We start from the raw sequence: 23,026 nt of genomic DNA on the forward strand, positions 1-23,026 counted from the left end.
AACTTTACAACCGGTAAGGACAGGAGGGATGAAAACAGCATGTGGCCCTGTAAGTCTTGTTTCTGTCCAGCAGGTGGCAGGAGAAACTGAAGTCCCCTTTAGGGCTTTTTGGCACTACAACTCAGTTCATAACACTGATGGTGAAGAAAGAACAGAGACTGTAATATCAGCATTGGTAAAGTGTGCTACACTAGATTTTATGCTTTAAAAAAAGAAAAAAAAAAAAGGATGTAGTTATTGTAAATAACCGTCCTTACCACTTGTAGCTGCTCATTAATTCGAAGCAGGTTTGTTGGCAGGTAATCTTGGTGAGCATGCCTTCTCTTTAAATACTGTCGCATAAAATTATATAAATAAACCCTGTAAGACTGTGGCCAAAAGACTAAATATATGTGCGCGCGTTCCAAAGTTGCTGCAAGCTACAAGGCTTTCAGTGGCAATAATATAGTAAGTAAATCCACAAACTATTTTTATGCCAGTTCAATTGTTTTGAAATTTTGCCGTTTTTTTTTTCCTTCTATTTTGGGGGTTCTGTTTGTTTTTTCTTTTTAACAACAAATACAGTAAGATCAGAAATGTAGCATGCACTCAGCAGAACAGTCAATCATACTTAAGGTTACTGTGCCAGGCCAGCAACCGAGCTTTGGGAATGTCAAAACAACATCATAAACGGGAGAATTATTACAGTTTTGTGTGGTGCTGGACCGCACACCACAGCTCCAATTATACACAAACAAGCTCAGAATACTCTCTAAGGCCCGCTGACATAAACACCTTGGCCATCGCTACTCCGTTCTTGCTGTTCCCTCTGTCTTGTTTTTCCTAGTGGTCTCTTTGCCATCTAGAATAACCTCTGCAGCTGGGTGCCAGCTCCTCTCCGCGCCAGAGGAATTATGGGTAAAGCTTCCTTAAGCACGTGCCTCGCTTCATGCTCTGAAGCAGCAGGGGGCGGCTCAGACTTGTTTTGCACATGTGCAGGAAGTGTCTCAAAGTTGACGTTCCGATGTCCGAGCTCGGGCAGCAAGGACCTCCCGTGAAAAAGGCGCACGGCGCTTGGAAGTAAGGCCGATGCACCAGAGTAACCGGTCTGCTGCAAACTTGCGACGCCGTCTCGCACGAGGCTTCTTGATGCAAATTTAGAAAACAAACACTGTAAATCCTGACTTCTTGTCAGCATCCTGCCAATCATGACCCACAGGCCGCATGCTTTGGCTAAACTGACTAACATTGGACCTGTCAGCAACACAAAACAGATTACATGAGCTTTACTTGCACTGCATTAAAACTCCACTTGTTCTTTAGCTGTGTTTTTCCCCCCCCGAATCACTTCACATTCAAATTTGAGTGTACCAAATGTGCTGTATAAATACAACTGAGCAGCAGCTATTAAGTTACTGAGATGGCGGCTCGGATGGTTTGCCTCGGGTCTGCTTTTTTGTTTCTGTTTTTCTTTATTTGCTCTGGCTGATTCGATATCTTTGCTTGGCTGTATGTCTGTATCTGTATTATCCTGCGAATTTGCCATCTGCACGGTATTAAAGTATAGTGAGAGCTCATGTGTGTTAACATACTTGGCCAATAAACAGATTCTGACTTCACTGTCCGATATACTGTAAAAGGTCGGTTACAAGCGAATATGAGATAGTCGGTGTCAGAATTAGAAGAAAATCTTCACTGGCCTGGATAAAGCCAAATATTCACAGAAGAGATGGGCCAACAAAGCTTGATAAAAATCAGAAACAGACGCAATTTCAGGCCAAGTGTGAGTGCAGAAAAGTCTCCAAACATCTATGCTAAATGCTTAATAAACCTGAACAGGAATCCCTGCCAGATCTGAAAAACTTCACACGTGCAACCTCCCCGGCGTGGCAAAACCTTGACAGATAATAGCGTGTAAGTGATATTCCACAGAAAAATAATGATGTTTAATTTAGTCACATTTATTTTCCAATTCTGAAGGAGGAAAAGCACTTTTATCTCTGGGGAACTCTAGACAGAAACATGAGAATAACAATCAGTGACTAAAGCTACCTGAGAAACAAAGGAAGCCGTACAAGTAGGAGACATTCAAGGCTCTCCAAATATGACTCATCCCTGTTTGTGTTAACCTGCCCACTTCCACTTCTTCTGTATCTTTCTATTCAGTCTTTGTATGAACTCTCTGGCTTCACTGCACTTGGGCAATCTTCTGGAAATCTCCATTAAGTCACTACAGCAGAGGCGACCATCGACAGTGGCCTGACTTCCATGTGTGCTGCTAAGCCCCGACTCCACCACCTCTGTAACACAATCCACACACTCCTGTAATCAGGACAAAACAGCCACGCTGCCATAGAAACGCGAGGTTTGTGTCTGCACAACACTTGATCCTCTTTTTCTTTTTTCTTTTTTTTTTTGCTACTCACACTCTTTCTAAGGTGAGGTCAGCCGTGGAGAGTGGGAGGGGAGAGAGCAGAATGCCTTCTTATTGAGGTCAGAGACGGAGAATCGAAATGCATGTATGCAGCGCTGCATGCCGACGAGCAGGCTGTGCTCTGGCTTTTCTTTCCCCTCTAACAGCCAAAGTGTTTGATTGATTGACTGATTAATTTAAAGTTAAATAATGATAACTTTCTCATCCCCCACGCTGACAGACAGGCACTACCTCCCTCCGTAGTAGGAATGAGGGGCATCTTTCACACACTGATAGTGGCATCCCTTCTATGGGCCGGCGCTGAAGGCTGAGCAGGGTTCTCACTGCCAGCTGACCACTGAAGCTATGTCGTCAACGGACCACATTTATCCGGTGACGTTAATGTCGGCCCTCGTCTTGGCTCTACCTTAACTTATACACACGATATCCTTCACACTCAGAGCCACAACTTAAAATAAAACAGGGCAAAATATTAATAGGACAGAAGACATGGGTGGCTGCGGCTGTAGGGGATAAAATATCCTTCATAAATCCAAGCTGATGTTACTTAGTTTTATTGTTCTTAAGGGCAGGGTCACAGATTTGAAAAAAGAAAGACTTACAGCATGTCAGGGCAGTTGTCAGGTTTGTCCAAGAGTCCTCCCTCCATGACAAAGCGCAGCACTTGTTCATTGGACATCCCCTGGTAAGGCTGTTCAGCTAAGGTGGCGATTTCCCACAGCACGACACCAAATGACCTGCAGCGAGAAATTAGGCAACATATTCAAGTAATATATTGTGGTATTTTATGTGATGCTCTTTCGGCTTTCACAGTAAACGTTTATTTTAACCATCAATCAAGCACACATATTCTTTTATTGCTTAGGAATAAACTTTACTTTGAAGAGCCTATCCTACATCATCGCTCTAAATTTGAAAGAAATTACATCCATTATGTTAGTGACTAAATTGTTATCAGGGTGACCTGAAAATGCCTCACCAGTAATAGTTGGTAACCATCTAATAAAAGCAAAAACTCCCTCCACTCAAAATTGAGCTGCACTGTTTGCATACAAACAATAAGTACAAATCATATTTTTCATATATTCCTTTTTTAATAAGAGCCACGTATGGTGCTTGTTTGAGAGCCGTGGTGCTTGAGATGTGCATAAATGTCCAATCTAAACAGAGAGGAATATTCTAGTAATGGTTTTAGAGGGACTAAATGTCAAACAGCCTGACTGACTGATACAGAAAAGGTAATAAATGCCTTTTAATATACAGAAGAGGGGGGAAAAAAACTGATGTCAGCATGATAACATGCTCACAGTGACAGGCTGATGCTAGGCAGGTATCTGATTTGGCGTGCTCTGTGCCTTAGTTTATTGTGTTGAGTTGGTGAGATTTACTGGAATGTAGTCATTAAAAAATGTATTAGAAGATTGAAAATTCTGATCTCGTGATGAAGCAAGATGAAAAGGCAGAGAAAGTGGCTGTAAAGCAGTAAGTGGGATTCATCTCCTGGGTGCAGTGACTGTCTGAACCAAATTTAATCTAAGGCTAACCGATAGTTTCTGACTTTTTGTTCTGTCCGTGTTGGACTGAAATACTCTCACTGCCATCCATTGATCGCAGTACTAACAGCGCACAAGCTGAGCTGACACTGCTGACTTTATTTCAGGCTTCATTTCTTTTCTTTTCTTTTTGGAGTGTTTCATGTATCCTTAGCTTATATCTGTCCACAAGTTCCCCAAAAAGATAAATGCTATTTTAAATATTGCAACTTTAAGTTCCCCAAATAATCTGCACTAGAATCCAAAATGAGCGCAGGATGTCAGAGAGCTGGTACTGAGCATTTACCCTGCTTCTTATTTTAACTTCATGACGTGTGGTACGGTATGTTGTAACACAGCTTACATGATTACAATACTGCAGGAAAAACCTCAGCATGAAGTATTTCTTCAGTTTAACTTCAAGACTGCCTCGCAATGACCACAATATTTGTTTACTGTACTACTTTGGCTAGCCAAATTTTCAAATGGTATGCTTAACTTAAAAATAAAATAAATAAAAAAGGCCTATTACAATACTGCACACCAGGATCTCAAACAGTCACCTACTCATGATGACATCAGGGTTATCTTACACTAAACTTCTTTACAACATCAAAGGGGAGGATATAGTACACAAATTGTGGAGGTGTGTTTGTGCTGGCACGGCAACCTCTCATTTAAAGACATCTGGAGCAGTTTAAGCCCACTCTTAGGGACTAACCCGTGACATTTGGGGAAACAAACACGCAGGGGGTTCTAGTAAACAGTAGTAAAACACAGGAAAAAAAGTGGCAGTGCTGTAGGCTGGGAATCTACAAAACAGTGGAATAATAGAGTTGTCAGTAAATGAAAAAAAGAAGAAGAGGAATAGTCCTGGTCTGTACTTTTTTTGCCAGGAATTTCCAAAGAGGCAGCCAGAAAACCAAAGGTTTGGATGCTTTTGGAAACAGTAGTCATGATTTAAAAAAAAAAAAAAAAACTAAAGTAGAAAATGATCATAAGAATATATTATCTAGTTTTTTGCCACAGCATGAACTGTTTTAGAGTATACACAAGGACAAAGGCAAAAAAATATTGAGGTGGTTATGGAAAACTTAGCATCTTTCTGGATTTAAGGAGGTTTATACATGTCTAATGTAGGGCTGCCACGATTAGTCGACTAGTCACGATTACATCGACTATCAAAATCGTCGACGACTGATTTAATAGTCGACGCGCCGTTTGAAGCTTTGTAAGATCACAAAAGACGCAGGAATAAGTAGTAGGATTTAAGAGTGTAATAACGGACTGAAACAGAAGATGGCAGCACTGCATGTAAAAGGATGCCAGCTGCCGTTAAACCCCGAAGAAGAAGAAGGTGTGTCCCAGCTCAGTTTCCAACAATGGCGGCCACTAGTTAGTTTTAATATTACTCTTATTATTCTTTCTGGGTCACAAAATAAATGTTTAGCATATTTTCAGGCGAGAATGTAACTGTGTAAACCTCAAATATCTGCTCAGTTTATCAAGACACCACATATTTTCAAAAGCGCTCCGACGTTTTCGGTGACGTCTGTTACCCACTAGCTCGATAGCTAGCCGGGGGCAAGGCTCACTAGAGCCCGTGAGAACACCGGCAAATTGTTTTCAAACCCACCTCCATCTTTCGCTACTCAGGTTAAACATATATAAGTGACTTAAATAACTTAAAAATGTTATTGTTTGGCTTTTTTTAGTATTTTATTTGTTCCTGAGTAAATCGGTTTGGCTGAGATTAAAGTTATAGTTTTTACACAACTGAATAAACATCAAGCAGACAACTGATTATCAGAAGTGTGAGATGCTCAAGAATATACTCTGGTGTCCTGTTATATTTTAGATAGCAAGGAGTTTATTAAACTTCACCGAAACAATCTGCAAATTTCATTAAAATTTAATAAACTATCATCTTGTCTTTATTTGTAGTTAGCACATACCTTAAACACTTAAAGCTGTAAGCTAATGATAGTTATATAAGAGCAGATGCTGGTGCAATAAGCTGTAAGTCCAATGGATGCATGATCTGATTAGTCGACTAATTGCAAAAATAATTGGTGACTAGTCGACTATCAAAATAATTGTTTGTGGCAGCCCTAGTCTAATGCAGGCTTGTGTATATGTAAGAGTGATTTGCTGCCATACCAGACATCAGACATTGTAGTAAACACGCCATCTTTCAGTGACTCTGGAGACATCCAGCGGACAGGCAGCAGGCCCTTTCCTCCTTTTCGGTAGTAGTCTGTCTCATAAATATCTCTGGTCATGCCAAAATCTGGAGAAAAAAAAATGAAAGCAGAAGTTGAGGAAGCCACTAAGTATCACTCATTATGTGTGGGAGAGGGAGCTCCAGAGAGCTCATCTATTCCTCTCACCTCCTCCCTCCCCTCTGTCCATCTACATTAACGTGCTTGGGTCCGACACTGAAATCCAAACAGTTTTTTTGTCAAGGCCGGCAGAGCGGGGGAGGCTGAAGGCAATAAATTAACTTGACTTACCTCCAATCTTCACAGTGAAGTCCTCTGCTACCATGCAGTTCCTCGCTGCCAGATCTCTGTGGACAAATTTGTTGGCGTTTAGGTACGCCATACCGTCTGCGATTTCTCCAGCCATCTGGATCATCTTTTTGAGTGGGGGTAAGACCTGGCTGGTGGCGTTCTGTGGTAGAGCAAGAGGCGGTGAGAAGAGAAACTCCATGAAAAGCACTATTCAGTCAGTCGACATATCACGCCTTTCTGCTTTAATCAGCTGAGCGAAACAAAGCGTAGAGTGGATGATGTATAAGGGTGACAGAAGAAATTGTAAAAATTAAGAAAGAGAGCAGAGGTGTGTGTGTGTGTGCACACGTGACAGGTTGCTTACTTCTTTGCGCAGGGAGCGCAGGTGGCTCTTGAGATCTCCGCGAGTCATCAGCTCCATAATCACTAAGGTTGGCTGTCCCTGAGAGACCACGCCAAGCAGCCGCACCTACATTAATCACAGCAGTGCAGAGGGGTCAGCTCTGATAAAACAAAACTGTGTCCAAAATACATGCTACAACTTCAAAGTAGGTTTTGTTCACAAGTTCTGAAAAAAGTTTTTTGTTTTTTTTTTAAATAAAAGAACCCAGCACAGAGTTCATTCAAATAGGCAAGTCAAGTTCAGCTGTGATCCAGCAGATTGATGATACCCTTCTACACTTCTACAAATCTCTTATGGCACACTATTAAAGCGCCTTTAACCTGCATGCCTGCCTTTGGTGGATCATATTGCTGTTCACCCCGACTCGTGCCAAGAATACCCCAGAACAGAGCCATGCCACCAAATCCAAATTACTGCACATGTGAGTATTCACCTATTACAGTGGTCCTGACTCAAATCACTTTGTATTTTCCACTGATCAACACCATTCTCCCACAAAGCAAACCACAAAGGAAAAGTCTCTCTAGACTTTCTCACTGTTGGGTTTTGTGTGATTTCTTGTTAGAATAAAATGTTTGGCTTCCACTAAATCTAGATAACTTTAAAGACCACCACATAGTGCATTCAGTAGCAATAAATTACTAGGCAGTAAGGTAGGTTGTCTGACTCAGAAGCACACTAGGTTATAGTTCAGCTCCATCCTGCATTTGCAATTTAAATGTGGGGTTTTTTTTTGTTGTTGTTGCTTGGAGCATTGTTAAAGATCTTTATCCTTAAAAACAAAACAAAACGGTGACTAATAAAAAGGTTTTAACAACACATCCACTTTATGCAGTTACTGATGCTGTGATCACACTGAAGTGAGAATATACAGTACATCCTGGAGTCTGAACTGCAAGTCATGCTGCAGCTGTCGGAATAAAGACAATCACAGCGTACTTGAGTCTACGTCTGCGAGGATCAATTTCATCTCGTCACTGGATTCATTATGACAATACACTGGTTTATTATTAATAACCACATGAGCCAGATGGTAAGGATTTGATGACGCGTCCAACTTACCACATGGTGACAGTTGAACTCCTTCATGACAGAGGCCTCGTTCAAAAACTCAATTCGCTCCCTCATGCTGGCCGTCTCATTGACCGTCTTGATGGCCACTCTCGTTTCAGGTTCATCCTTCACTACTCCCTTTGCGATGCCTTCGTACACCATGCCGAAGGATCCCTGGCCCAGTTCCCTGTGCATAGTGATCTTCTCCCTTGCTACCTCCCACTCATCTGGGACATACACTGGTGTGGCACAAGAGACAGCGGGTCACCATCAGAGTTTAAACACCCCACCCAAAAAACCCAATGAAAAATAGACCAAATATCCAACAGTCTTACTCTCAGTAGCACTGAGGTACTCTGGATTGACTGATGCATACAGGACGCCGTTCCCCAGTCTGTCACTGTTCCTGTTAACACAAACTCAGTTAGCCTGCAGGCAAGTCTGATTGCAGATGCTGTGTACAATTTTCAAGAGGAAGTCTACTCTTTACCACAGGGGAACGTTAATGAAAACAACACCTATTAGCGCTGATTAACATTACACTGATCATTAAGCTTCGTGAGCATAGCCAGGCAGAACAGCTTAATCAAAGAACTTTTGTCAGGCAGTTTTAAAAGCGCGTCTGCAAAAAGATACTTGCCTCTTTTTGTTCACATAGAAGAGGATGGTGGTGAGGCTGGCGATAAAAATTGTCACAATGATGGGAATTATGATGACCACATACAACGTAACACCGTCATCACCTGTCAGAGAAGACAAAAACCGATGGTGTCAAGTCCTATTTATTTTTCATTCCTCTGCATTCCATGTAATTAGGGAGAAGTTCATTACGTTTAGGTTGAGGCACATAGAAGAAAACACTTTCTGTCCAGGAGCCGTTTCCTGCCGGGGAAGTGGCACGCACTCGGGCGGAGTAGTTCCCCGAGCCAAGGTTGGTTAGTCGAGCTCCTTTGTACCGGCGGTAATCCTGTCGCGACACACACTTGTGCTTCTCAGGCTGGAAGAGAACAAGCACACGCTGGTTACTGCTTGGAAGAAAACATACCATCGGGTTAATGTTCTCATCAAATCAAAAATATGATTTCTTGTTTCTTATTTCAGGTGAATAAGGTTTGATGGCCTCCAGTCAGCTTTCTATTGTGTAGAGTTTGTCATTTGTTTTTGGTTTTACTCAGTGTTTAAGCCCTGCGTGCATGAGCATGATTGGAGTCTGGTGCACGTTTTAAACATGTGAATCCTCCACTGAGCAAACACTGAGAGCCTTTTCAGTTGTTTACAGTATTTGGATAGTCATTGAGTCCAGGCTTTTCAATGTTGAAAAAGGAAATGATCTATGATAATAAGCTATAATTACCCCAGTCCAGCTCACCTCATTACCCAGGCGGAACTTGATCTCATACATCAAGATGAGTCCATTGGGCATAACGGGCTCTGGCCAGTGCAGCACCACACACCCCTCGATTTTGTCACACCTCTCAAAAATCACCTTGCCGGGGATGTCATCCGCTTTGACTGGGGGAACAGGCACAACCACAATAATATAAACAAGGATATTTAATTTCAGAAAAGGTGCCAGCACATTTCATTTTCCATTTTCTACACCGCTATGTTACCAAAAACAGCAGGGATACTGTGTAAATGAAAACAAAAACAACACAATCACTTGGAATCGTTTTAAATCCTTAATCTATTTGAAAACTGAGAGATTTTATATTTTTATATTACATTTATATTTTAACCCTCTCCACCTTTATTTCCGAAAGGCTCAGCTTTGTTTTATACCCAGTCATGGTACCGACCTCCTTGCAATTAACCCAACTAAGTGTGAGATGTTTGACCAAGTGTTTTTCACCATTATGCACCTTTTCCAGTGTTTTTTGCCCGATATCCATTTTTCTTAATATTTGTGACTTTTTCAGGTAAACAAAAGAAATGCACTCTCTTTATATTTGTCAGCATTACTGAAAACAGGTAGTTGAATGCAGGCTTTTTATTATGTTTCTAACCTGCAGGTTTGGTCCTGGAGAAGACGAAAGCTCCAGCGCTGCACTTCCCCACCACCTCGTTGCACGCATGGATATCAATGCGGTAGACGGTGAAGGGCCGCAGATTGGGGATCTCTAAATACTCTGTTGTGCTCTTGTCTTCACTGAAGGGGAACTCTACGTTAGGAGGAATGCCATCTGTACTGTTATCCCCAGCGCCGAGAGTGGTATTCCCTCTGCCGCCCTCATAAAACAGTGTGTTGTTTGCTGTACCAGAAAGGTCTCTGCGCCGACGCTCTTGAGGTCTGAAATACAAAGACACAATTGAGTACAAAACCTGTAGCACAGATCATTAAAATTCAATGAGCAGTGCTGGGGAAACAAAAGACAAAAAGGTGCATTGTATGTCCTGGAACCCTTATTGTAGCATGTCAGTGATGGTTTATACCTCCTGAAAAAATGTTTGCGCAAAGCTAAACATCTTTCATGGAAAGCACGGAGTGATTGCTACTCCCAGCTGTGCTTATTAGGTCATTAGATCACTGAGAGGCTGACTGACAGAGAAATGCAAAAAACAGACATTAACACTAATGTCCAACATACCCCTGATAAAAAAAAAACAATCCAAAAGGTTAAACTCTGAAAAGTAATGTTTAGCCTTCAGTTCACTCAAAGTTCATATGATACTGGGTGGAGCTGCCAAGACCTGGACATCATCATAATTGAAAGCAAAGAGGCGATGACAGCTGTGACCTTAGCAATAGGAGATACCACAGGACATCTTGTCCACCTGTGAAAGATGCAGGGTGGTCAATAAGACAGACAGACAAAGAAAAAAAGCACTTGCTGTGACTGAGAAGATAAAAGCGTTACTGATGCCCTTTATAGAGCTCGTACACAGACATGTTTGGGGGTTGTCTAAAACCGAATGAGGAGAAAGTCACATGAGCAAGTGACTGGGTTTAGACAGCTTAGCTCAGAGAAAAATAGCAACTTCAACTAAATGACTCAAACTGTACACTGAGAATTAGAACTGCAGCTACTTTCTTTAATAATTTGTTGTTTTTGTAATAATTAATAGATTCATTATTTGGTCTACAACACCATTAAACAGTGTTTTTAACAATCTGACTAATAATTGAAATCCATAAAATCGACTTTTTGTAATTTTTTCATGAGATGAACAGAAACCACAAATCCACAGAAAAAAGAATTTGTTCCTATAGTCATGTGCAAAAATCTTGAGCCACCGCTTCTCTCTTTATAACGTTGGCATTTACATCAACTCTGGCAAGTGGTGCAATACAGAAACAACTGTGTTTGTTGTTATAGATGTATAAATATATATATTCTTTATTTTACTTTTTTATTCTTCTTTTGCACTGAGAGAATTGCACCTCAATTTCATTGCTGTAATGACAATAAAGATTCAGTTCTGATTTTTTTATATTTTGCTTCCAAGAAGCCGGACTTTCTTTTAATTTTTAGAAGTTACATTGAGCCGTAGTTCTTCATTCTTTCTGAAGGTCCTTCAATGTTTTTCTTTGGTATTTCTCTGATTTTCTGAGCATTTTCAGAGAAACTTTTTGTTTTGTTTAGTTGTTAAGCAACTTAACACGAATCTCTGAATCATTAAATTGTTATAAAAGAACCCAGCTCGAGGGATGCAGCGGTGTTGTTCCTACGCATAGCAGATAACTTAGCAAAGACATATTTCTTTAGTTGCCAAAGACAACGGGTCCAGGTGAGCAGCAATGGACAGAGGAGGTCAGGAGAGATGTGTCTGCAGCATTTCGGCCAGTGGTGTCATGGATTTTGTCGAAATTGGTGGAATGATCAAGTTATGCAACACCATTTGGAACGTGTAAAAAAGGCAAAGGCTTCATTTTTCGAGTGATAATGATCCCAAACACACTGCCAATGCAAGTAAAACCATACGGGATAGCAAAACACACAGTGCAACACAATCAGTCATGGACCGGCCTCCCCAAAAACCGGATCTCAAGATTATTGCAGCTTGACAAAGAACAGAACAAAAAACAACAAAAGTTCGAAGAGATTGGAGAAGCCCGGAGAACTATTCATGAAGACGACTTTAAAAATTTACAAAGAAAGCTTGCATGTTTGCACATTTCAATAAACGTCTACACCTGTTTCCCCATTTTCCTAGCAAAATATAAAATTGAAGACTTTTACGCAGTACAGTAGACTACCATGTTAAACTAAGAAGCTAACTAAGCAAAAGCTACAGAATGCGTGTTTTATTTTACTTACTTTTGTTTTACTTTAAAACAAAAGTAAGTCTGTGAATTGGGGAATGGGAGTCGATTGCACTGCCTATGTGCGCTTCACTGAGTCCTCGGAGCAGGGAGCAATGGCCCTAACAAAATCACACGTAATTGTGGTCAGCTCAGTGCAGTGGCAGTAGCTATGCTGGAGGCTGGATGGGACTTCTTCTTTTACGCAGTACAGTACAGTAGACTACCATGTTAAACTAAGAAGCTAACTAAGCAAAAGCTACAGAATGCGTGTTTTATTTTCAAGTCGACCTGCAGGAAGACAAAGACAGAAATGTGGGAAAGGCAGTTTCACTGACATGTCAGCATTCCTCTCTGACAGCTAAAAGTGCTGCAGTCCAGCAAACCAAAGCCTAGCCTTTTAGTTATTACTGACTACATCACACGTACATGAAAACTGACAACATGGTAGAGACTACAGACAAAAGACTCGTGACACTGATTCACTCTGACAGTAGCCATTCATCAAAGCCAAGAAGAAGAAATGAGCAGGCGACAGACATTTTATGGGCGATAATGACAGTGAAATAAGAAAAAAGAAATCATCTGCTACCTGTCACATGGTTTGTAGCTACCGAGTTACTACAGTGCCCTGACCTCACCTGCTAAAAAAGCTCTACCTTTATGCATCGGAATCCAGAGAGGAAAGCCGTGACTACACATTCACTCTATGGTTAGTGGGGCACATTGTAAGCAGTTGGCAACTCATACAATACAACAGGATCATGGATAATAGTGAAACATCTGATAGAAGAAGAGGCAACTTCAGGGAGTCCTTTTCACCTCATCTGCATGTATTCATCGTGAGGCAGCCCCCTTCCTTTTCCCCATAAATCAGTCTGCTTTCCTTATTTTCTACTTGTCTTCTACGGCTGATGGGGCTCTTCCCTCATTCATTTAGATTCCAGATGGATTCACTGTACATTTCCTGGCAGCTGCCTCGTTACAGGAAAGAAAAAAGAGGGGGAAAAAAGCCTCGGACAAAGAGAGCATGCAAGGGGAGGAGTAGCGTGAAGTGCCGAGTTGAGAAGGACAGAATGGAAAACATTTCCTTTTCTTTCTCTTTCTGTTTTCATGCACCCTCTTTTCCCTCACCCTGGGTCTAAACCCTGAACTTTTGAGAAAGAAAGAAAGAAAAAAACTCCCTCATTTTCCCTAGAGTGGTTTGTAATAATGTTGGCTGTGTTACAGTGGAGAGGCTGTGCATACACTGGCCGAGCTCCTCGCTGAGGGCCAGGGACCTGCCACCCGCCAGTTTCCTAGACACTTCTACTGAAACAAATCAGCACAGCCAGAGAGAAGAGGAGGTGTAGATAGATAACAGTTCAGCCATTTTTAGCAGTTTTCCTCCAAAACATATTGATCAAATTCCATGAACAGCACGACGAAGTAAAAGGTCAGTGCTGTTCAATTAAATAAACTTCATCATTTTAACAAATGAATATCCATCAGTCTATCCTGTCCCATCCTATCCGAGAACTGTGGGAGAGGAACACTGAAACATCCATAGCCACGAGCAAGTGAAATGATAACACAACACAGATGTCAGTCCTGTTGCGGGGAACAAAAGCATAAGCAGCTATTGTGTAGCCAAACGAGGCCCTTCAGACTCTTTAATCTCGTCTCTCTCCTGGGTTTGTTTGTTTTGTCCAAATTGCTGCCTGGTAGACCCCATCAACCCCTGTGCCACCGTTGCCACGGCAATAAAAAAGCCACATGAGTGCTGAGGAGGCTTTGGAACCTACTCAGCATGTCTCCTTCATCTGCTCCACCCAACAAAAGGGCCGGCCTCAGCGGGCCAGCTCAGCGTCCGTCAGGTCCGTCCACACCCGTCATGCTCAGATCTTGTTCGCTCCACAGAGGAGCCATTAAACCCGTTCCACCTCCGTCAGTCTTCGCATTGACCCAACGAGGCAATTACATTCAGTGCTCTGATAGCTGTCTGCACTTGAAAGGGAGGTCACAGCCTATAAACGGTTTAAGGAGGCCACTGATGTCACATACCTTGCCAGAAAGATGGAATTGTGGAGGAAATTCTCAAAAACTTTCAAGAAGACACGGTCGTCCTTCTCACGGTCCTTCTCTTCTGGTGTCTTCTGGCAAGCACAGCACAGGACCTTTTCTGGCCCTGCTAGGTCTGACTTCGTGGGCTTTGTGTTCTCTTCCATGTCTGTGAGCTCCGACGCCGGGATTCGGATTGGGATCTTCAAGTCTGTTGAAGAAAATATGAAATGAAAAGCCAGGAAAAAAGAGTGTTTAGCAAGGGTGGGATTTAACCTTACCAATTACAATGGCCAGCTTTTTGTTTTGGCAAGCTAAAGCTCTTCCAGGTAATTGTCCATTAAGATTAGTTTAAAAAAACAAATAATGTTTGTACGATGCAAGAAAGACTGAGTGGCCTTCGCTAAGTAACTGGAAAGGTTTGAAAGGTCAGAGAATAAAGACATATTGGCTGTTTATTTAAGGAGGAGTGCAGACCTTTGGAGCAGTAGTCATGTTGGTAGAGCTCCCTATCCTCAGCTTGACGCTGCCAGCGGACCAGGTAGTAAGTGAGATTGCCGTTGGGCAAAAGTGGAGGTGACCACTTCACCACCAGCTTTGTTGAGGAATTACCATATGCACGGGCATCTTTAGGCACAGACGGCACTGTACCGGGGGGAAAGACTAGATTATTTTATGTCGTTCATGTGTTTATATAGTTGCGCAACAATAATAATGTAAAACAGAACCAAAAGTGATGGTCACACTTACACGATGGGTGTGTGCGAATATAAATGATGTCACTTTTTGCTCCAGTGGCATCTTTGTCGCTCTCTTGCAGGGTGATGGCCTTCACAAAAATAGCATACTGAGTCCAAGGCTTGAGGTGCTGAAGTTTGACATTTGGGTCATTGTTATTATCTTTAGGAAGATCCACATCCACCATGTGCCAGCTATTTGAGCCACAGCCATCCTGGCCATCAAACTCAGTGATGTTCTGGAAAGGACTGCAAAACATACATTAAAAAAAAGAATTTCATTAAAAAAAAAAAAGACAGTTGACATGAAAGTAAGACACTAAATGACTTTATGCTCAGAGGCTAATAATAAGCCTTTGTGTACTCACGATTCCTTGTAGTAAATGATGAAGCTGATAAGGGTTCCATTTTTGGGGGGCTGGTAGCGCTCCCATGTCAGATTGATCACATGGCTGGATGTGATGTTGGATTTGAATTTCAAGATATGGCTTTCACCTGTCACGGCAGAGGAGGGCCCCCGGTGAGACATATGTATAAAGTAAAAACGTGCACACAAGCTGAATGACTGAATGAATGTGGACCAAAAATTCACACGAATTTACTCACAATTGGCTCTTTCGCCATTGTTGCGGAAATCCCCTTCCTCTGGCTTCACAGCTATGCCAGTTTTATCCCACATCTTATAGATCTCAGACATGCAGAGTTTGGGGTTCTGACGGAAGAATAGACGTCCATTGCTAATAGTCAGGTTGTGCTCAGTCCAGTTCCACAAGTACTTCAGATTCTGATTGTTGATGGCGGAGAATGAATACATGCTGGGGAAAAAAGATCAAAAGACTGTAAGAAGCACCTCGTATAGTCTCTATCAAAAAAACAAAACAAAGTGTTTCACAGGATATAGCGTTCCCCTAAATGTTGTTCAAGGAGCTTTTTTTTGCCACCTGGTGGTCCCACTAAGGACCAGCAGATGTGGCCTCGGCTTTGTGTGTCTCCCTGAAAACAGGCCTCCATTACTAAAGACGAGGACATAAAACAGAAACTGTCACGCCAACACTTTTAGCTCTACCAGTCCGAGTAACACAGATGAACACCTCCAGAGGGAAAGGAATGCCTGCCACCCTCAACAGCATTCCTCGGTGAAACTTAACCCTGGGAGAAATGATAACAAGAAGGGCAACAGGCTTTCCCATGACCCCTTTGGCCATCACTAAATAAAACTTTCACTCGTATCTTTGACTAGTGTTAATATCACAGTGAAGACACTAATGGACTGTACATTTAACTTTGTTTAAATCTTACTGAAAATGTATTATCATCATTAATATTATTATTAATTCATCTCTTCATTGACCTATTGTGCTAAATTACAGTAACATATTAATTTTTGCACCCCACTGGAACAGATAATAATAATAATAATAATAATAATAATAATAATAATAATAATAATAATAATAATCTGAGTCATTTTATCTCATCACTTTCCTTTTAAGCCAACGTTAGTCTGATTAGCTGCTTCTGGTGGGCGGGGTTTTATAACCATATTAATCACAGCTGTTCCCTCAGGCGTCATACGGAGCCAAGAGTGCAAAAAAAATCCCCAAAAGTGAGATTTTGTCTTTCAGGCATATTTGTATGGAAGTCTACCCCATTATTTGAAACTTATCATAGCAGCTCTCTTTAGACCAGCGAAGTCAAACTTATTTTAAAGGCCCGCATACAGCCTGATCCTAAGTGGGCCGGATGAGTGAAACTTGCATTCCTGTCAGTACAAAGAAGTTCATCTACACATCTAATCTCTGAGATATCTTAACATAAGATATAGAGATGCAATTTCAACAGCCCATCTTAGTTTTTAGACATGACAAATAACAGATCACAGAAAATGTTCTACTAGCTTGCTTCGTGTATTTCCTATAAGCATAGTTTTTGTTGATTGATTAAACATTTTCCTTTTTAAAACTGAAATTTCTATAGACAGTGGAAAAAAGGAACATTTTCTGTCATTTAATTCTTTAACTAACAACTGACTATTTTGATAAGGTATAAATGGCTGTGGGGGAGGTCTTTATCGGCAGAAAAAGCCATAAAATGTGTGAAAATCCAATGATAAGTCAAAAAACTTATACTCTCCTTTATATCCGGGCTGATTCTGATGTTATGTTTAGCGCTCCTGCTTCAGACTGAGTTGTTTTAACTTGATTTGTATTTTTTAACTTCCTTGTCTGTAAAATATGTGTTGCCTTAGTAGCCACAGTCACTTATCTAGCCTTTGTGCATGACATTTTATAAGGATATTGCGATATCTGTGAAAAGTGTTGCAAAAAGCATTCTTATCAACGAGAGGTTAGTTTGACATCTATGGATGTAAAACAGTATGCTTGCTGCTTGGCGCCGATCCACTCATGTCCTCTAATTCCCTCTCGCTTCGCACGTGCACGCTACCACAGCCTAAAAGGGCAGTCGAGCCTTACTTGTCGATGAGTTCCAGCCCCTTGATGTAACGTAGGCTCTTGAGGAAGGACAGCGAGCCAAGAGCGTCGGAGTGTCGAATCTTAACATAGCCCGTCACTGTCTGGATCAATCCCATGAATCTCTCAAGCTCGGGGGCTATATTATCTGAGGACAAGAGATTTAACAAAGAAAAACAAAACACATTTGTTCACACAAAAATACAAAAAAGCTATAAAAAAAAATCTATTGCTACTGTGATAACCAATCCAAATCCACCAATTAACACATAACGGATTAATCTTTATCATATACAGGGATTACCTTTGAGCCACTCTATCATTTGAACAAATAAACAGCATTATAACATAATGTGATAATTGAGTTAGAGTGCAAAAAAGCACATGTGATGTTGCTCCACCCGGCCCTTCTGCTTTTACTATACCTCCAAACATAATAAATGCAGGGAAGTCAAGTGCAACAAGCTGTAGTATAGTGAGTGTAGACAGTAAAAGTTTACTTTTAAGTACCGTGTAGCAGATTCTGGCCAAGTTAAATAATTCACTGGCTCACACTCATCGTTTTAAGTGTACAAAGCTATAGTCTGCTTAGCTGCAGCATAGCAGTGTAGTGAAGTCCACACCAAAATGTAAAGTACATGTGCTTCTAAGAGGAATGTTCATTGTACAGAGCTGCACTCACTTCCACGGCGGATATTGATGTCCAGATTGCCTTCGATGTAGGTGCAGTCCTGCAGGAACTCGGCAGCATTCACAGAATCGATGACAGTGGATCTGCAGACCTTATCACACGGGCCATTACAAGCACTGCATAGCATACTATATAAAGAAGAAGCAAATATAGGGGTGAATGAGCAAGAAGAGCCATGTGAAAAAACTAAACAAAAAAAAGTGTCAGAAATACAGAGAAAATTTTTTTCTACCACGCCCTGAAAAAAATTTGCTCACTCCCCAGCTCCCAAGCATTCCAGAGAATTCATGCAAATAATTTCAGTGCATGATACAAGGTCACCTCTCACACGGAGAGTTTAATCTTTTATGGGCCCTTGACTGAACTCGGTTTCGTGAGAGAGTGACTCATTGTGTTGACCTCAGAGACAGAGCAGCAGTCGTACGGCCAAAAAAATATCCGGCAGCAGAAAGGCTGCATGGAAACTTTACAGACAGACAAATCCGAAAGAGACAAAACGGGACAAAAAGGGTGTTTTATATATATATATATATATATATATATATATATATATGTATCTTCTTGGTTGGGAGATGTTAAGTACAAGAAGTTTTAGGACACTCAAGCCAAGTCTCTTCTTAATACCTTCATTTGTTAGCCTGTAAAATCTACCAGTGGCAAGTGTTGAGCACATTTTACACTTTCTAAGTAGTCTGGGAAAAACCTTGAAACATTAATAGCCCGCATACTTTAAAACCTCTAGCACTTCCAGTTTTGCAGAAAGGAAGTTTTTGAAGAGCCGAGGTCAGGTGAAGTTCAGCTGAAGGATACTTCATGCAAATAGATTCATTATGCCTAAGTGCACAGTGCTTTAGTGTATGTGGGCACTGCAGAATAAACATGCATCTACTTCAGAAACAATACCAAGACCTGTGGCTCTCCTTTTGATAGCAGTCAGGTTATAACCCTTACAAATTCAAATACAGAGTGTTAAGAATGATGGGCAAGCCTGGAAAACACTTAATATAATGTGAATGTATTTACTTTAACACATATGTTACCATGGTATTTCCAAATGATCAGGGCCTAAAGTAAGAATAAAGGATTCATCTTTACCGATTAGTCTCGTTACGTATGAAGCCAGAGGGACAGTCGAGCATACACTCTCCATCGTGGATGACAAAGTGAAAATCGCTGACCAGATGCACTTGAGCGCACAGTTCCATGGTTATGCAGCGCCAGCCCTCAAACTTGTAGGTGCCCGGGGGACAGTGTGGGACACACCGACCCTCGTGGTAGTAGTGGAGACAGGCGGAACAGGCCATGTCGTTGTTGGGTTCGGTGCAGCTACCGAGGCACTGGTTGTGGCAACACTCCCCCTTGTCCGTACAGGCAAGCCTACATTGCTTCGGGCAAACTGACAAAGACAGAGAAAGACACGGTAAGTAAGCGTCAGACATATAGAATGGCTTGAGAACACCCTAAACAAAGAAAGTATGCAAGGATAATGTTGTTCCATATACACAGGTTAAGACGAGTCGGTGTGCAGTCTCTGCAGAAAGCATCATTCCATCCATATACATGGAAAGCCGGATGTAGGAAGAGAAATAGCTAGTTAGACATTGCATTAAAAGGAGGAGATATTTTCCAAAGTGGTCTGCAAAGGCCTTATATGAATGGATGTGTAGAAGGGGATTAGCTTTACCATCACCACACTGTAGCCGAGCTTGACTTCTTGGGCCTGCTGTGCTTGGTTTTAGGCAAGAACAATGCATTCTTTAACTTTCAAATATTCTGTCATGGTGGAAGAGAATCACACCCTTTCTATTACAGCGTCTAACAAAGAATCACTTCCCACAGAAAATGATTGTGCAGGGTGTTTCGAATTAAGCTCGAGCACCATGAATAATAGTCACTGTTTTTTGGGCATCACTCAGAAACCAAGCAGCAAACAATATGTTATCAATAAAGCGCGGCATTTTCCCATTTCTTGGAAGGACAGACAGTTAGTCAGATTTATCTGACTGAGCTTGAAACGGGACGGTTAATATACGAGTCGTCATCACTAGAGAATAAGTGTTTCCAAGTCCAAACTTTGATGCAGGAAAGACTACAGTTATGAGAAAGTACTCATTCAGCTAAGAACACACTACAAAACCCCGATCTTTGCTTGTATGTAGTCTTCCTAAGTACTTGTGTTAATCCCATCTGTCTTACTCTAAATGAACAGTGACATATGAAAACAGCAAAAGCAAAAGGAAACGTCTGTTTTTAATGTTCAAAAGCATTTTTTTTTTACTGTAGCCTATTCACAGAAAGTCTCCTCAGGAAAAACAGATGTAACGAGAAGAAAGCAGACGTTTCCCACCGCTAGCTAATCATGAGACACAGGGGTGCCCTAGTTTTAGATAAGCCTACTTCCATAGACAAAACACCTGGACTGTGTGTGTCTGTGTCTGTGGGAATCTGTGTGGTTGTGAAAGGCCTGGTGACACTGTACTTTATACAAATAGCAGCTGAGGAGTCACTTGGGGGGGGGGGGGGGGGGAGCTGCCCTCTGTAACAGATAATAAATCTATTGTTTTTTGTTAATTGTTATTTATCGGCGTTTCTTAAATCTGCCTAATTTACATAGAAACTATTTGGAAAGAGCAATGCTTTTTGCGGCCTCCACAGACGTGTGTTATTTACCATTTATTGTTGTGCTTTTGACTACAAGACAAATTTCTTTGCATGAAATGAAGTGGAAAAATGAGGCAGAGCAACCGTGATTTCTCCATGCAGAGTCAGAGCTTAAAGAAAACACGAGTACACACACGCCATCAATATGTTTTATGTGTTATTTTTATATTATTATTAAAATTTGCACAACCATGACAATACACAAATTACTTCAGTCATATTGTTTCAGCCTTCCTCGTAACACATGACATTGTCTGAATGAAGAGTGCACATGTGTGTCCAACGTGTTAGCATGCATGTGGATATGTGAATATTTGTGTACGCTGCAGAAAAGGACTCTCTGCTCCGCTTGTTTATTTGATTTTAAATTAAAGGCAGGTTTGGGTGCATTGCGTTTCATTTGTGTTCAATTTGTTAATCAGTAAAGAAAATTAAACCCTTGTGTTGGGCTAATCTCTGGAAGGGTACTTCCCCTTGCTTCACAAAACATCTGTGCAGGTTCAAACGGTTCACGGTACAGATCAGCACAGATGCGGAATAAATGCATACTCAGTCTGAGACTCTCATTTCTGCAAGGTTTCTCAAATACATCTTTCTTATATTATGAAAACAAAATTATTAGCAATATTCTTTGAAGGAGATAATGCACACAGTTGTATGAAATCTCCATGACTAATTTATAGCTTCTTTAATAAACCTTTAGGTCTTTACCTGTGTTAAACTGATTGGAAAGAGGTGTTCTGATCATCATTGCAATGTGCAAGTAAAAGTATGTATGCCTACACAGATATTCCATTTTAAATATAGAAATAAAAATATCTCCCATTTTTTCATTTTCAAAATTTCCCTTCAGTTTAATATTTTTAAGTTATTAACAAAAATTTAAGAAATGTGTTTTTTCTTTTTAAAAAACAAGAACCTATGCTCAATAAGTGTTCTTATTATGGGCCACATATTGGTTGTTTCAGTAGTTAATGACAAAAAAAAAAATTCAAGTATTTGAAGTACTGGAATCACTAAAATTTGAATGAGCTATATGACCAGAAAGCTACTGAATAGCATATTTAAATCATTCGTTTAATTACATGCCACATTATAATTCGTAATCGTAATTATAGTTCTATACTGCACCACCCCAACAAGTATTTGCATGATGACATGAGTATAATACTCAGCGTGGGAAAGGCCATAATCTATGTATATCTTCCTCTATGCACATTTTCTGTGACGACAGGAGTCGAGCGGCTCCTTCACAAACAGTATATTTTCACCAATAGTGTATCTAACTGCTTTGGATTGGGTCCAGTACAAATACCAAAGATCTTTTTTTTAAAACTACAGCATCAAATAACAACACACTCACATACTTGAATGTAGCAGCTATGATTTGATTAGAAACATGATGCTGACACTAGTATGCCAGAGCAGGCCGACTGGTGCTGCACATTTAGTAAGAAAAAAAACACAGCGTGGCTTCATTTTCTTGGAATCCTACCAAAAGGGGGCAGCCAAAGCAAACTCTAATGAGCCTTATTGGAGCTTCTTTCTGCATCATTTTAAATGACTCCTCAATGAAGAAAAATCCCAAACATGCATACCTTCCTACAGAGGAAAGCAGACAGAGGCGAGGAGGGGGAGTAACCGTCTTAAATCCATATAAGTCGACCCGGTTTCACTGCGTGACCAAACAACCCGTGGTATCAAGGATACAATCCCCTATTTATAGATGGTCGTAATGCAGCCCTATTTCCACGCTGCTGCTCTCTACACATAGCTATGCTGGGTAATGTAGGTTTCCAGGAAAGGGACTACCTAACAAGGGGCTCCTCTTAAGATAAGTCGTCATCATCCTTGTAGTCCCCCGGGTACATGTTTAATATGAACTGGAATGCATCAGGAGCATCTGCAGGTCTGGATTTGACCCTTTTTGAGTACACACTGCATTAAGTAACCTTTTCAAAACTTGCAAATCCCACCCCCACCTCCCTGCAGAAAAGTCAAATTGCTGATTGTTGGGTTAGGGGACCTTATAATGTTGTTCCTCTCTCACAGTACTTACACAACACTCCTCTCTCCCTCCGCAAACACTGTCTGGTCAAACATCGGAGCCAACCAACAGCCTACCCCCGCTGTTCACCAGACCGCTGCGACACGAGGAGTGGCCAGGTTCGTTTCATTGGTAGTAAACGGCACAACAATCCGCACAGAGGAATCTCCTTCTGAGGAGCTGGCGAGGCCCTGGCTGTAGTCACCATTAAATACAGCAGCA

The 23,026-nt window shown here is 41.2% G+C and overlaps 1 protein-coding gene across 1 annotated transcript in view; it reads right to left on the minus strand.

Moving 5' to 3' along the window:
- Window positions 1–23,026, minus strand: part of igf1ra (insulin-like growth factor 1a receptor) — a 72,676-nt gene that overhangs the window by 2,627 nt on the left and 47,023 nt on the right. The window contains exons 3-20 of the mRNA XM_085164451.1: window positions 19,192–19,492; window positions 18,088–18,224; window positions 17,409–17,553; window positions 15,541–15,749; window positions 15,303–15,429; window positions 14,948–15,183; window positions 14,675–14,842; window positions 14,201–14,408; window positions 9,921–10,204; window positions 9,284–9,426; window positions 8,746–8,911; window positions 8,555–8,657; window positions 8,250–8,320; window positions 7,924–8,153; window positions 6,823–6,927; window positions 6,459–6,618; window positions 6,106–6,235; window positions 3,016–3,150 (exon numbers count right to left, since the gene is read on the minus strand). Coding sequence (XP_085020577.1) covers window positions 3,016–3,150; window positions 6,106–6,235; window positions 6,459–6,618; window positions 6,823–6,927; window positions 7,924–8,153; window positions 8,250–8,320; window positions 8,555–8,657; window positions 8,746–8,911; window positions 9,284–9,426; window positions 9,921–10,204; window positions 14,201–14,408; window positions 14,675–14,842; window positions 14,948–15,183; window positions 15,303–15,429; window positions 15,541–15,749; window positions 17,409–17,553; window positions 18,088–18,224; window positions 19,192–19,492 — 3,058 coding nt within the window. The remainder of the gene's footprint in view (window positions 1–3,015; window positions 3,151–6,105; window positions 6,236–6,458; window positions 6,619–6,822; window positions 6,928–7,923; window positions 8,154–8,249; window positions 8,321–8,554; window positions 8,658–8,745; window positions 8,912–9,283; window positions 9,427–9,920; window positions 10,205–14,200; window positions 14,409–14,674; window positions 14,843–14,947; window positions 15,184–15,302; window positions 15,430–15,540; window positions 15,750–17,408; window positions 17,554–18,087; window positions 18,225–19,191; window positions 19,493–23,026) is intronic.

This window comes from Neolamprologus multifasciatus, chromosome 7, assembly GCF_963576455.1.
Source record: "Neolamprologus multifasciatus chromosome 7, fNeoMul1.2, whole genome shotgun sequence".
NCBI classification, from domain to species: domain Eukaryota; kingdom Metazoa; phylum Chordata; class Actinopteri; order Cichliformes; family Cichlidae; genus Neolamprologus; species Neolamprologus multifasciatus.